Raw genomic sequence first — 14,904 nt, forward strand, 5'->3', positions numbered from 1 at the left:
GCCTCCTGCCTCTGGCTTTCAGTCTTTTTATTACAGTAGCCTCAAGACTTCTCCATCCATACATCACAGATGGTAAAACATCTAGGTTAATGGTGAAAAAATTCTCCACAGTGAGGGACACCCAGAAAGGTTCACAGAGGTACATGGAGAAGAGAAGAGGGAGGAGAAAGACAGAGGTGACCAGGAGAAGAGGGGGAGTCAAAATGGGAGAGAGCTATCTAGGCAGTAATCAATTCCCTGTGTGCTCTCCACAGTCTGGAATACCCAGATTGGTTCATGGAGTTACACAGAGAAGAGAAGAGGGAGGAAGGAGATAGAGGTGACCAGGAGGAGAAGAGGGGGAGTCAAAAGGGGAGATACCAATCTAGCCAGTAGTCAGTTCCCTAGGTGTTTTCCACAGCCTGAAACACCCAGGGAAATTCACAGAATTAAGTAGAGAATAGAAGTGGGAGTGGGGAGGTATAGGTGACCAGGTGGAGAAAAGGGGGAGTCAGAAGTGGAAAGAGCAATGAAGGCAGTAATCACACCCCTATGTGTAAATGGTTATTGCAATTTAGATTCTTAATGGTACAAAATTGATAGCAAAGGTTAAAAACCTAGCATAGAGATTAGACTCTCAAAAATGAAATATTAAAAATACAAAACAAAATCACAAAAATTATAAAAAATATACATATGAAATTTGTGCTAAAAATAGGCTCTTTTTTGTAAGGTAACAGTAGGTTATCAAAATGAAAATTAAAGTAGTAATGAAGCAGTTAGAAATAAAAATGAAAAATGAAAAATGGTAATAGTAAAAATATATTTAGAAATTTCTCTGGAGCTGTTGTGGGCAGTATGTGGTCAGTTTAGTTTCAGATATTTCCTTGTTCCAGCTTATACTTCTTCTCAAGGTCTATAGGCCCCTTCCAGTGCTTAGTCAGTGTTAACTACAGGGTTTTAATCTGTTGCACCTGTCAGTTCCAGAGGTGTTGCCTCTTTTTTGCTTATTTCTTGCTTCCTCTATTTGCAAATCTCTTCAGGGTCTAATTTCCACCCTGAGGCAAGGGGGCAAATGCACCCCATTCCAGTACTCTTGCCTGGAAAATCCCATGGACGAAGGAGCCTGGTAGGCTGCAGTCCATGGGGTTGCTAAGAGTCAGATGCGACTGAGCGACTTCACTTTCACTTTCCATTTTCCTGCATTGGAGAAGGAAATGGCAACCCACTCTAGTGTTCTTGCCTGGAGAATCCCAGGGATGGGAGAGCCTGGTGGGCTGCTGTCTATGGGGTCGCACAAGATTGAAGCAACTTAGCGGTATAGCCTCTGTAGTTTCTGATGAGAAGTCAGTTGTTAGTCTTGTTTAGGATCCTTTGTATGTGATGATCTGCTTTTCTGTTCTTGATTTCAATATCATCTTTCGTCTTTTGCTTTTGATGGTTGACTGTGTTTTTCTCTAGGTGTGGATATGTTTGAGTTTATCATAATTGGAGATTTTTGTATTTTTTGGATTATGCAGATTAATAGTTTTCCTTAAATTTGGGAAGCTTTTAGACATTATTTCTTCAAATAGTCTTTCTGTTCCTTATTCTCTGTCCTCCCCTTCTAGGACTCTCTCATTATATGTATTTTGGTACTGCTTGATATTTGCTATCCCACAGGTCTCTGAGGTCTGTTCATTTTCTCTTCTTTTTTGAAGAAAAATTTTATTTAATTCTTAAATAACAACAGTTACTTAGTAATGGGATTTATGCAGCTATTGTGTACTGCATAGCTCCTCAAATCTTGGAGTCAGATAGATTGGACAAGACCACCCTCATTTCCTGTTTTACATTGATGTTTAAAAATTTTTTTTTTACTGGAGGATAATTGCTTTACAGTGCTGTGATGGTCTTTTCTTTTTCCTGTTCCTCAGACTAATTTCAATTGACCTTTTTCAAAATTTGGTGATTCTTTCTTCTGATAATTGAAATCTGCTGTTGAACCCCCTAGTGTATTATTTTTTATTTCAGTTATTACCCTTTTCAAGTCCTGAAGTTCTATTTGGTTCTTTTTTTTAATAATTTTTTATCACTTTATCAATAGTGTGAGACATTGTTCTTATACTTTCTTTTAATTCTTTAGACATGATTTTTTAAAAGTTCTTTGTCCATATATAAATAACTGATTTTATATCTTTGCTTAGTAAGTCCAATGTTTGGGCTTGCTTAGAGGCAGGTTCTGTTGACTCTCCCTCGCTTCTACCATATATGGGTCATACTTTTCATTTCTTTGCATGTCTCCTAATTTTTAGTTGAAATTTAAATGTAATATAATGCAGCAACTCTGAAAATCAGGTTCCCTACTCCTTCCTAGGGTCTGTTGTTGCTGGTGATGTTTGTTTTTTTTAGAGACTTTACTGGACTGATTTAATGACTTTTTTGTGGGCTAATTTTGTTATATGTGGCTACTGACATCTGTTCAGTTAGTTTAGTGGTCAGCTAATGATTGGACAGGGATTTTCCTAAGTGCCCAGAACCAGTATATCTTCCAGACTTTGTCAAGGTTTTTGTGTGTGTGTGTGTTGAAACTTACCCTCAACACTCCTGTGCAGAGCTTCAAAGTTGTCACAAAATGAAAGATTATTGCCTTCTAAAGTCTTCCCTAAGCATTCATAGAGCCATGCACATACATACAGCCTTATAGATTTGCAGGAATATCTCAGTGCTTTTCTAAGTGCCCTAATGGACATCTCATTCTCCAGTTTTTTTGGTCAAGCTTTTTGTCAGACCCAACTGATAATCCTGCCTCAGGGAGCTTCACTGCTAAACATTTGCCACTGTTGTGGTTTTTTTTGGTTTTGATTTGGTTTAATTTTTGACCAGTGCTTTGGAGATAGGACTGTTCACACAGAGTAGCCTCTGATTTAGGTCAAATAAAACAAACCCAGAGATGAGAGGTTTTCAGTGACAGTTCTCTGGGGGTGGAGCTTTTGCAGAATTCCAAATGCATTGTGCCCCTTCCAGTGGGGGGAAGCTAAAATGTCACAGAATTTGTTGTTTTGAGATTCAGCCATTTTTCTTGAATAAACCTTTTTTTGGTTGTTGTATCCCCTGGAGAAGGGATAGGCTACCCATTCCAGTATTCTGGCCTGGAGAATTCCATGGACAGAGGAGCCTGGCAGGCTACAATCCATGAGGTCACAAAAGTCAGACATGACTGAGTGACTTTCACTCACTCAAGCCTTTTGTTAACATCCAGAACTTTGAAGAAGTTGATTTTGCCAGTGCTGTCATTAGTTTTATGAAGAAGTGGAAAGTCCTTAATCAGTCATCTTGGAAGTGCCTCTCTATGATGACTTTTAAAGTACTTTGTAAATTATCTGGCTTTTTCTAGTTACTCTGCAGGAACAGTTTCATGCCTTAGCTCACTACAGTGCCCAGAAACAGAAGTCAAGAATCAATTTTATGTTTGTATCAATCCCAGATAGTAGACCATATACTAGCTTCATAAACTTTTCATAAAGTATTATAATGTTGTAAGTAAAAGGTAAGTAAAGACTTTTTCTGATCTTGCTATAATTCTGAGGTAAATATCTAGAAAACTGTAGAAACTGTATACTTTAGTGTTCAAATTTTCTGTATCAATAAATTGGTATGAAAAAAGTCAGTTATTTCTTTTCTTAGAATTTAGCAGTCTTAATTGTAGAAATACGTCTTATTCACTGAAATATGGTTTGCCTGTTGATTTTGTAGTTGATGATTAAAAGTAAAATCAAATGTCGAGAGCGCTCTTAGACTCATTCATAATCAGTCAGTAACTGGATGGTTAAAAATTACTAATCAGATGATTTTAAGGCACATGTCTGACCCTTAGCCATTTTTAACTAGATGAAGTTTGACTTTGGTACTTTGTCATTGCAGTCTCTCTCCTTTCTGAAGATCTATTATCCTACTTTATAGATTTTTATTGTACTTTATTTTTCCTCTTAGTTGGAGATGAAATCAAAATATTGATTCATTTCAAGATTATGCCTTAAAGAATGGTCTTTTAAGAAGAAATGCATTTGGTTGAATGTTAAGTAAGCAGTAGAATTGTTGTAAGAGTAGCCCTAGGCCAGAATTGTTACCTATAAAATGGAGTGTTCTTTGTACTCTATCTACTCTAACTTCTCTGAATTCTTAACCTTTGTTGTTCATGGGAGCAGTTTTCTCGGGCCTTTTTAGTTGTCTCACTGCTGCCTGAGAGAGTTAGAAAAATATGACCCTAGAATAAGTGAAGCATAGATATAATGGTTTTAACCCTTGTATATCACTGAACTATTTAATAGGATGAAATGAGCACATCTTGTTCATAAACAAATGATTGATTATTGATGAAGTTATAGTAGGCAAATAATATACAAAGAAGTGTTTTATGCTGTTTATATGAAAATGCTTAAGTATATTAATTAGTTACAACAGATCTTTTTTTGAAAACAGTAGAAGAAGATAGAACAGAAAAGAAAATCACCAAACGACCTTCTGAGCAACCTCTGCCTTATGTTGCTCCTCTCTCTCCTAAGCAACCCAAAATAATAGTGCCTGCCTCTAAAGGTAAACAGTAGTTACATGTTGCAAGATTGGGAAGAAAAGTCACTCTGCTATCACTTATGTATGCTGTTGAGTGTTGGTGTTGGTAATAGGGGGGTATATTTCCTCAAATCTGTTTGGCAGTTAGCTATTACTTTGGCAGCTTTGTTGAGAACTTCATTCCCTTAAGAAATGCACAGTTGTCATTTCTCCTTAGATTAAAGAAAAACAATTATAGCAGCATTTCCCATTCAGCTTTGTATTGCTAAAAGCTTTATAGAAGAGGAATAGAAAAACCTAAAACATTTCTCCAGTGAAGTTTTTTTTTAAGTGCCCAAGTAGTAAGCAAATATTAGAAACCAATTGTGTATTATAACAAATAGTTGTGAAGAACTGTATTCGTAAAATAAATGTTTTAGTGAAGTGTTCATAGTCTTGCTGGCAAGACTGTCAAGGGTTAGTTATGAGAAAAATAGATGATGTCATTAGAATCAATTTGGATTTCAGGACAGTGTCCATTACTATAAACATCATGAAGGGGATGGCCATGTGCTTTGTGTTAGAGGTTTGTAGTTCATTATAGCATGGCTTAAGTGAACTATTGTTGCCAATTTAGGGGATTTTTGACATTTTAGTAGTATTCAAACTGTAAGTCTGTTGAAGATAATTGCCTTTGTCTTTTTTCTTATTGCCTTTGTATTTTTTTTCTTGTAGAAGAAGTATTACCTTCTGAGGAAGATGGCATGGCCAAAGAGGAAAAGCTTTCTGAAGAGTCCAAGAAGTCACCACCTAGTTCAGCAAATTCTTTGAGTCCTGCCAGAAAAAATCCTATAAGCACTCATACTCCAGTCTCCGTGAATGATTCTCAAAGTATGCCATGCACCTCAAGCCCCAAAGTAGTGGAGACCAAATCATCTATCAAGAGTAGTCAGCTTGAAGTTGAATTTGAAATGCAGAGGGAAAGTGAAGGTATTTTCCAAAACAGTGATTCTCATCCGATGGGTTTGTCTTTCCCTTTAAGGTTCCCATGCCCCACATCATCCCCTGAGAGTTTATCACATTGGAGAAATTGTCAAAATTGAGGAGGTAAGAGTCCTCCCCTTCACATCATTGTCAGGGCCAAGCTGCTGCAGATGCTCTAACCCTCATAGCATTACAGAACTGTTTCTGTGAATCTGGATCACCAGTCATGTTTCTGATAGAGAATTCTCATTTTATTGGTTTTCATTCCATTGTAGTTTCTCATTTCCTTGGATACTGTCTGGACTCACAAACCTTGCGTGACTCTGAGGCCTGGAAGGATGCACTTCTTCTTCATTCTGATATACTCCCTTCCTTGTCCCTCTTGAGACCTTTCCTGGCCCCGCCCTGTACGTGGCTCCCAGATCTCGGCTCTGGCATCCTGTTGCTGCAGCCATTTCCCTGTTTTCCACACTCTCAGTTGTTCCCTCACACCCACCAGGAGAGCATGATGTGTATAAACCGTATAGCATTCTACCACTCATTTAGAAAGAGCCAGAACAGCCTTCCATGTGCAAAGATAGCTCTATCCTGTACCCTTTTAAAGATTAAGGATGTTGGGGTGGAGGGAATAAGTGTTTTGTCTTTTTTCACCAGATAGGCATTTAGGCAAGGTTGAGGAATAAAGGAAGTAGGGATCAACTCAATCCCTTGCCTTTTATCATGGATATCATCTGTACACATGCCGTGACACATTTAATATTGTCACTCCCATCTCATATACCCCATATAGATTGTCTCTGGTTTTGGAGTGATTTTTGTAAAGAATCAAAAGATAGGTGTTCATTTTATAAAGGGGTAGTGTATCATAAGTTTTTAGATATTTTCACTATATGAGCTTATGAAGATAGGCCTTCTTAGAAGAAGGCTCTAAAGGTTACTTCTAATGCTGAATCTCATTTCCAAATGTATGTCTAACACTACCATGCCAAAGTAGCCTGTTTTGGGGTTTGAGGATGCTAGCTTCTAGTCTTCCTAGGTGTGGAAAGACTTAATAGTAATAACGTTACTTAATAGTAATAAAATCATCATCATCTTCATTACCATCTGATATTATGTGCCAGCACATAATATTTTACATTGCTTCATGCATTACATCTTTACAGCAGTTTCTTGAGATGTAGGTGCTGGTAAACATTTTCAGATGAGAAATCTGAGAAGTCGCTTAACTAAGGTCTCCCAACTAGAAAGTGGCTTGGCCAGTCCAGGCACTCTGACTCCAGGGCTGTACATCTTCAGAGAATAGGTAAGCATTTCACTTTATTTTCCTTAAGGTGTTGGAACTGTTACTTAAAGCTGAGTCTGCCTTGCTTTCTGATGATGCCTCCTGCCTTGCCCCACCCCGATATTTGAATGAAACAAATTGTTGATTTTTGTTACAGGAAAGAAATTCAGTGTCATCTGGGATAAAATCAACTCACTTTCATTTCATTTATACCAGAAATATTTACTGATCTCCTAGTGTATATATGATAGAGCCATTAAGGAGAAGTGTGACTGGACTTTAATTATTTTTCATATAACTATGTGAATAATACTACTAATGTAATATTTATAACCTTCTCTGATTGTCTTGAAGATATGGGCCCAATTAAAGTATTTTTCCATGGTAGGTTAGAGATAGGTGGGCTCACAGCTGTTTTATTTTTAATACAAAATTATAATTTTATCCCAGAAATCCTGTTTTTACATATAATTTATTTGTAGTAATCTGTAAAACAAGTTACATGTTATTCAAGACGTAACCATACCAGATTCTGATGACAGAAACCAAAAATCCCACAAAATACGTTAATTTAGAGGTATGAATAGCCTTGCCAGTAATTTTTTAAATATTAAATTGAGTCTCTTGAGTTAAAGGAGAAGACTTTTCTGTCTGAATTGTTAGAATGCCTTAGGCATGACATGGTCTGTATCATCATCACTTTTACTTGAGTTGATGCAACCTAGCAGCATTTCTTGGTAGACCATTTTTATTTCTGACAAGTAGAAAATAGGATGTGAGTGAAGTGAAGTCACTCAGTCGTGTTCGACTCTTTGCGACCCCCATGGGCTGTAGTCTATCTACCAGGCTCCTCTATCCATGGGATTTTCCAGGCAAGGGTACTGGAGTGGGTTGCTATTTCCTTCTCAAGGAGAAAGTAGAAAGATTTTAATGAAGAATTTTTATTTCACATCAAAGTTATGATATTTAAAAAAATATATATAAAATTCTGAGCTACACCAAAAATTTACCATTGCAAGTTCTTACATCTTCTGTTTTCTTTGCCCTTTCCTTGGATGAATACCCAAAATACCCCTGAAATGACTAGAGCACAGATGACAGGAAAGAAAAGGTTCGCTTTTGGGTAATTCACACACACAAAAAGATCAAATTTGTGTTGATGGTCTTTGTTTAGAGAAACAAATCTTCCTAGCAAAGCACCAAACCCGCTTCTGTTATCATATACTAACTTTAGAGAGTCAGGCACTCTGGTTGAGGAAACGAATACGTGTCTGGACAGAAAGAAATTTTGAGTACAACTTAATGAATAGCACAACTATAACTTTTTGAGGTATGAGCACTTAAATTATTTCATGTTTTGATTTCTTTTTAAATATATAAACCTTCAACCAAAATATCTATCACTATGTAGTGAAATTTGAAAGAGGTATTCAGTATAATGTTAAAGTTGCTTCTGACCTAGCTGAGTACAAAATAATCTTGTTTTCTTCAAAATTCAAGTAAGCATTTAAGCTTTGAGAGACAGGAGTTTAAAGAATAAATTAATGCTAAAAATAATCCTTATTGAATACATGGGAGAGATTCAGTGAAAGAACTAATTTGATTCTCAAGAGATAATACAGTTTATTGAAAATTTATTGATTAAAGTGAATTAATTTAAACAATTATAAAGCTGCAAATTCTGGAGATTTTCATTGCAATTAGCTAGCAAAAGACTCAAACCTAGTCTTGAGTCTTTTCTCAAGAGGAGGAAGATTGAGAGAAATTCTTCAAAATACTTGAAGAGAGCAATAGGTTAGCTTAGATTAACCTTATTTAACCTAAGTTACAGGTCTTTTTCTGTATTTGTCTGTGGCCAAAGAGGCCTTGGATTGCTTGGTCTGCATTATGATCTTTGAAACTCTAGGGTACATTCTGAAGTTGCTTCTGTTGTTTGGGGGAGGTCAAGTGGGACATTCTTGGGTAGTTATCCTCAGGTCATCTTTATCTAGGCTTTCACTAAATTTTTACCTTTGGAATCCTGGGTCCATGCTGGGGTACTTCACAGAACTTTCCAGGAATGATAAAATTATTCCCTGCCTAACATCTTTTCTTTCAGGATAATGATCAGGTCAAGTATGATTTGTCTTTTTTCCCCCCAATTGAAGCTCCAAGTTATATAGCTGTACCTGACCCCAGTGTCCTGAAGCAAGGCTTCTCTAAGGACCCTGCAACCTGGTCTGTGGATGAAGTGATACAGTTTATGAAACATAAAGATCCTCAGAAATCAGGCCCCCTTGCTGAACTCTTCAGGCAACATGTAATGTATCTTTTGATCCAGTTTTCCTGCTGTAATGACTTTGAATTATCTCTCTGCAGGCCCTTCAGTTGGTTGCTGATTAGTGTGGATGGTGGGGGAACCCTATCAACTGATTTTTCCATATTTAAGAGAGTTCACTTTGCCCAAAGTTAGATCCTTAAAGGGTAGAGGCTGGATCTGTGCTTTAAATGGGTACCCAAGTACCTAACATACTACACGTCTTTGAGTTCTCAAGAGAAGATGATTCAGCATGGCCACTCTCAGGTGTCTTCTCCTTTGTAAGACCAGCTACAAAGATCCTCCTCCCCACCTGCTCCCTGCTTGGCCCTGGGATTGTGAGTAGGAGGGAATGACCACCTTTGTAACATGGTGTCCTTATTACGATGCCTGATGAATCTAGTAACTGTGCAGCTTTATTTTAAATAGAAACTCAGGAAAATCAAACATACTTCCAAAACATAAATTGTTTTATTAAGCAAATAAATAGTATTAGGAGGATACCTTGTGTCTGTTAAATAATGTTTATAGTCTTTTCTAACAAATCAAATTCATGACCAAGTGTATCCTTTTGTATCCTTTTTCATATTGTAAGAAAATCAGTAATATGTTTTAGCATCTAATTATTTTCACATAATTAAGTGAATAGCTTTCAACATAAAGACAACACTGTTTAGCGCATTTACAGTTTGCATTAATGCTGGCATACATTCCCAGCCTTTCTAAGAAAGTTAATAACCATCTGAAATTTATTTCTACAATTCATAGTTTTCTGTCTACCCTTTGTCATAGATATGTGGTATTTTATTCAACACATAGTTTTTAAAATCAGATAGTTTGATGCTAAGGCCATTTTTCAAATATACTGGGTTAAGTTTACTTTTTCTTAAAATTTGAAGTGAATTTAGAAATTTTCAAATGATGTTTCACATATAAGTTATGTTTTTAATAGTTTTCAGGAAATAAATGCATATTCAGAGAATATATATTGAGAATGTACAGCTACTCTCTATTTACATGTTCTTATATGTAAGTAACTTGACAAAATGTGAAATCAGTGTTAATAATTATAATTTATTTCTCTCTATAGGAAATTGATGGGAAGGCTCTGCTACTACTCAAAAGTGATGTGATTATGAAGTATATGGGGCTGAAACTGGGGCCAGCCTTAAAGTTATGTTATTATATTGAAAAACTTAAAGAAGGAAAATATAATTGAAAAAATATATGTTTAGATTAGACATAATTTTCAGTTGTTTTGATAACTTTTAATTTAAAAGTATTTTTATTCTCATAGCAATTTTTGTTTTGTAGACAGTTCCTCTAAAACTACATTATATCCAGAATTGCAGAACTATAAGTCCAGTCTACTTCTTTAAAAGCCATTAACATGTTAGCATTAGCATATTCAAATTGGCAGTTCTTTATCTCTGTTTATTATTTTATTGTAGAGTTTGCAAATACACTTCATGCAGGAAACAAAGAAACACCTTTGATTTTGGTTAATGTTTATATGTAAAACCAAAACAGCTAAATCCCAAAGGGGAAAGGATCAGGGACTGACAGGCTCTCTAATGAAATTCATGCGAAGTTTTCCTTAGAAGAGAATTTAAAGATGCAGCTATAGATATCATCTCTTTCTCAAATACTTTATCTGTTACTGCAATGTTCTGTTCGTGTTGTATCAGTTTCCTGAAAGGGAATAGCCATATAAATTATCTTCCTTTCATTACTATTTCTCTATATGTTGTATTTGTTCATATTTAAAGAGAAAACAAGCTTATAAACTTTCATAAAGTGTTTTTATCAGTTTTTGATGAATTTTGAACAATTATAGAGTGGTTGTTCTATGCAGGAGATATTATAGTACAAGGGTGGTTTTGGAGTCCAATTAAATTTTTTAAATGAAATACTTGTTATTTCAAAACTTTACATGTTTTCTCCAAGCTTAGACATTTAACTTGGAATTCTTTCTCACATCTTTATATGAAGAAGACTATCCCTTTTCCAGCGGATCTTCCCAGCCCAGGAATCAAACCGGGGTCTGCTGCATTGCAGGCGAAGTCTTTACCAACTTAGCTATCAGGGAAGCCCTTACATGAAGACACCTGTGCCCAAATTTTAAAATATATATATTTTATTGTCTATGTTTATTCCTCATATGAATTCAATACTGTATTTATATATTATTCTATACTTGTAGGTATTCAAACAAGTTAACCTGTTCTTTTTGAATTTAATATGGCACTTTGCATTGCCACAGAGGTAATGGTGAACTATTTATATAGTTGGATGTTTTTATTCTGAAAAAATATTTGCATCATTTGCTATCACTAGTACCTCTCAGCTTAGTCTTCAGGGGATAAGAAACAATCCACAGATTGGTTTCCATACAGGGAAGTTCTCTGTCCTATGCAATGTTGTTAGTTAATTTGCTTAGTTCTGAGCCATTTATTCTGCTAAATTTTGGAAGATGCATTAATTCTGACTTATCATTTTGGGTTTTGTTTTTAAAGTTAGAACTTTTGAGGGGAAATGGTGCTATATGTTAATTGTTATTACTTTGTATGACTTTGGTGTAATGTTTATTACTTTGTATAACTTTGGTGTAATGTTTATAAGCTATGAGAATCTGTGCTAAAAGTATTAGCCATTTCTTATAAATGCCAATAAAATGTACACCAGGGGCAAGAATGTACATTTTCTTTTTTAGAAAACCAAATGTACTTTATATGAGAATGCTACTATTTAAAGGGTGGTTTCATCTATGTTATTCACTTTGTGTTTTAAGACAAAATTCTAATTTAAACTATGTCTTCTCTCAAATTGTTTGTGTGAAGATGCTGTGCCCAGTTAAACAGTCCTCAGGTGTTTGTATAAATACTGTTTTACAGTTTTCAGATTTTAAAATATAATAAAGTTAAATAACCTCAATTAATGTGAAAGCCTCAGATTTTATTTTACTTGCTTTTACCACATAATATTAACATATGAATCAGTTACAATTGAAAACGAAGCACTCTAGGAAGTTTGTGTTTTTATGTGTCCAAATACTTGGTTTTAACACTTGGCCTCATTCTACTGGTAAACAGATTCTTAGGAGCAAAGGGCTTATCTTTTGCAGGGGCCTTAAATGAGACCCCAGGGAGGCAGTAAGAAATTAAATCAAGGAGCTTTATCTGTACTCAAAGCTTTTGTTACTTTGGTGATGATGCATGCATGCTAGAAAATGGCAGTGCCCCCAGATCCCTCATCCCACCAGAGTTTATGACTTGTGCTTTTTTTTTATGGCTGTGCTTTTGCTGCTGGAGGCCAGAAGCTATACTGCTACTCAGCCTTCAACTCTCCCAACTTATGTGCTGGAAAAGCCCTGGAGGCTCAGGGTTGTGGTTGAGTTGCCTTCAAGATTTGACCCCTCAGCCCACCTGTCCCAGGAGCTGGTGCATTGGAATCCAGAAACTCTTATCGCTGTTCACTGGAGATGACTAGGCCCCAGCTGAGGCTCCAGGGATGATGATCTCAAGTAACTGGAGTGGGGGTGTTGATTTTCACTGTGTAGTTTGTAAATTTTTGTCCACAGACTATCATGCCATGTTAACATGGTTTACCTGTGAACTTAATCTTTGCTCTAGTTTTCCCTCTCAGTCTATCCTTCAACCTCCTGTAGGCAGCAGGACTCTGCACCTTGAACCCCAAAGCCCTCTGGACACATCGAGCATTTGCTTTCTGATTTTTGTCTATGTAACTTCTAATCATTGGAGAGTTATAGTACATGGTCCAGAGTAGAATTTCCCAGACTTCTAAATTAGGACTCCCTCTGTAAGAATGAGAAAACCATCAGTTCAGTTCAGTTCAGTTCAGTTCAGTTGCCGAGTCAAGTTTGATTCTTTGTGAACCCGTGGGCTGCACCACGCCATGCTTCCCTGTCCATCACCAACTCCCCGAGCTTACTCAAACTCATGTCCATCGAGTCAGTGATGCCATTCAACCATCTCATCCTCTGTTGTCCCCTTCTGCTCCTGCCTTCAATCTTTCCCAGCATCAGGGGCTTTTCAAAAGAGTCAGCTCTTTGCATCAGGTGGCCAAAGTATTGGAGTTTCAGCTTCAGCATCAGTCCTTCCAATGAGTATTCAGGACTAATTTCCTTTAGGATTGACTGATTTGAGCTCCTTGCAGTCCAAGGGGCTCTTAAGAGTCTTCTCCAACACCACAGTTGAAAAGCATCAATTCTTCTGTGCTCGGCTTTCTTTATAGTCCAACTCTCACATCCATAAATGACTGCTGGAAAAACCATAGCTTTGACTAGATGGACCTTTGTTGGCAAAGTAATGTCTCTGCTTTATAATAGGCTGTCTAGGTTGGTGATAGCTTTTCTTCCAAGGAGCAAGCATCTTTTAATTTTATTGCTCCAGTCACCATCTGCAGTGATTTTGGAGCCCAAGAAAATAAGTCTGTCACTTTCCATTGTTTCCCCATCTATTGCCATGAAATCATGGGACCAGATGCTATGATCTTAGTTTTCTGAATATTGAGTTTCAGGCCAACTTTTTCATTCTCCTCTTTCACCTTCATCAAGAGGCTCTTTAGTACCTCTTCACTCTCTGCCATAAGGGTGGTGTCATCTGCATATCTGAGGTTATTGATATTTCTCCCGGCAATCTTGATTCCAGTTTGTGCTTTCTCCAGCCCAGCATTTCACATGATGTACTCTGCATATAAGTTAAATAAGCAGGGTGACAATATACAGCCTTGATGCACTCCTTTCTTAATTTGGAACCAGTCCATTGTTCCATGTCTGGTTCTAACTGTTGCTTCTTGACCTGCATACAGATTTCTCAGGAGGTAGGTCAGGTGGTCTGGTGTTCCCATCTCTTGAAGAATTTTCCACAGTTTGTTGTGATCTACACAGTCAAAGGCTTTGGCGTAGTCAATAAAGCAGAAGTAGATGCTTTTCTGGAATTCTCTTGCTTTTTTGGTGATCCAACAGATGTTGGCAATTTGATCTTTGATTCCTCTGCCTTTTCTGCATGCAGCTTGAACATCTGGAAATTCATGGTTCATGTACTACTGAAGCTTGGCTTGGAGAATTTTAAGCATTACTTTGCTAGCATGTGAGATTAGCGCAATTGTGTGGTAGTTTGAACATTGCTTGGCATTGCCTTTGTGTGGGATTGGATTGAAAACTGACCTTTTCCAGTCCTGTGGCCATTACTGTTTTCCAAATTTGCTGGCATATTGAGTCCAGCACTTTCACAGTATCATCCTTTAGGATTTGAAAGAGTTTAACTGTAATCCAAGGCTATGCCCCAACCAGTTATGCTGAAGAAGCTGAAGTTGAACGGTTCTATGAAGACCTACAAGACCTTCTAGAACTAACACCCAAAAGATATCCTCTTCATTATAGGAGACTGGAATGCAAAAGTAGGAAATCAAGAGATACCTGGAATAACAGGCAAATTTGGCCTTGGAGCACAAGATGAAGCAGGATAAAGGTTAACAGAGTTTTGCCAAGCATTGATCATAGTAAACACCCTCTTTCAACAAAACAAGAGAAGACTCCACATGGAAATCACCAGATGGTCAATACCGAAATCAGATTGCTTATATTCTTTGCAGCCAAAGAATATGTGCCTCCTGTACAATGTCATTCCATCACCTCTACTAGCTATGTTTCTAGTGATGCTTCCTAAGGCCTACTTGACTTCGCATTCCAGGATGTCTGGCTCTAGGTGAGTGATCACACTATCGTGGTTATCTGGGTCATAAAGATCTTCGTGTAGGTCTTCTGTGTATTCTTGCCACCTGTTCTTAATATCTTTTGCTTCTGTTAGGT

General features: G+C 37.0%; 1 protein-coding gene across 3 annotated transcripts in view; it reads left to right on the top strand.

The window, feature by feature from the left end:
* Window positions 1-12,005, top strand: part of SCML2 (Scm polycomb group protein like 2) — a 108,033-nt gene extending 96,028 nt beyond the window's left edge. The window contains exons 12-15 of one of the 3 annotated variants that reach the window (XM_061135904.1): window positions 4,441-4,554; window positions 5,245-5,499; window positions 8,923-9,074; window positions 10,162-12,005. In XM_061135904.1, coding sequence (XP_060991887.1) covers window positions 4,441-4,554; window positions 5,245-5,499; window positions 8,923-9,074; window positions 10,162-10,290 — 650 coding nt within the window. In that variant the 3' untranslated portion in view covers window positions 10,291-12,005. Of the gene's footprint in view, window positions 1-4,440; window positions 4,555-5,244; window positions 5,500-8,922; window positions 10,134-10,161 lie in introns of those variants that run through there. The other 2 variants (XM_061135902.1, XM_061135903.1) reach the window with 2 other exon arrangements.
* The last annotated feature ends 2,899 nt before the right edge of the window (window positions 12,006-14,904 follow it).

Source organism: Dama dama, chromosome X (genome assembly GCF_033118175.1).
Source record: "Dama dama isolate Ldn47 chromosome X, ASM3311817v1, whole genome shotgun sequence".
NCBI classification, from domain to species: domain Eukaryota; kingdom Metazoa; phylum Chordata; class Mammalia; order Artiodactyla; family Cervidae; genus Dama; species Dama dama.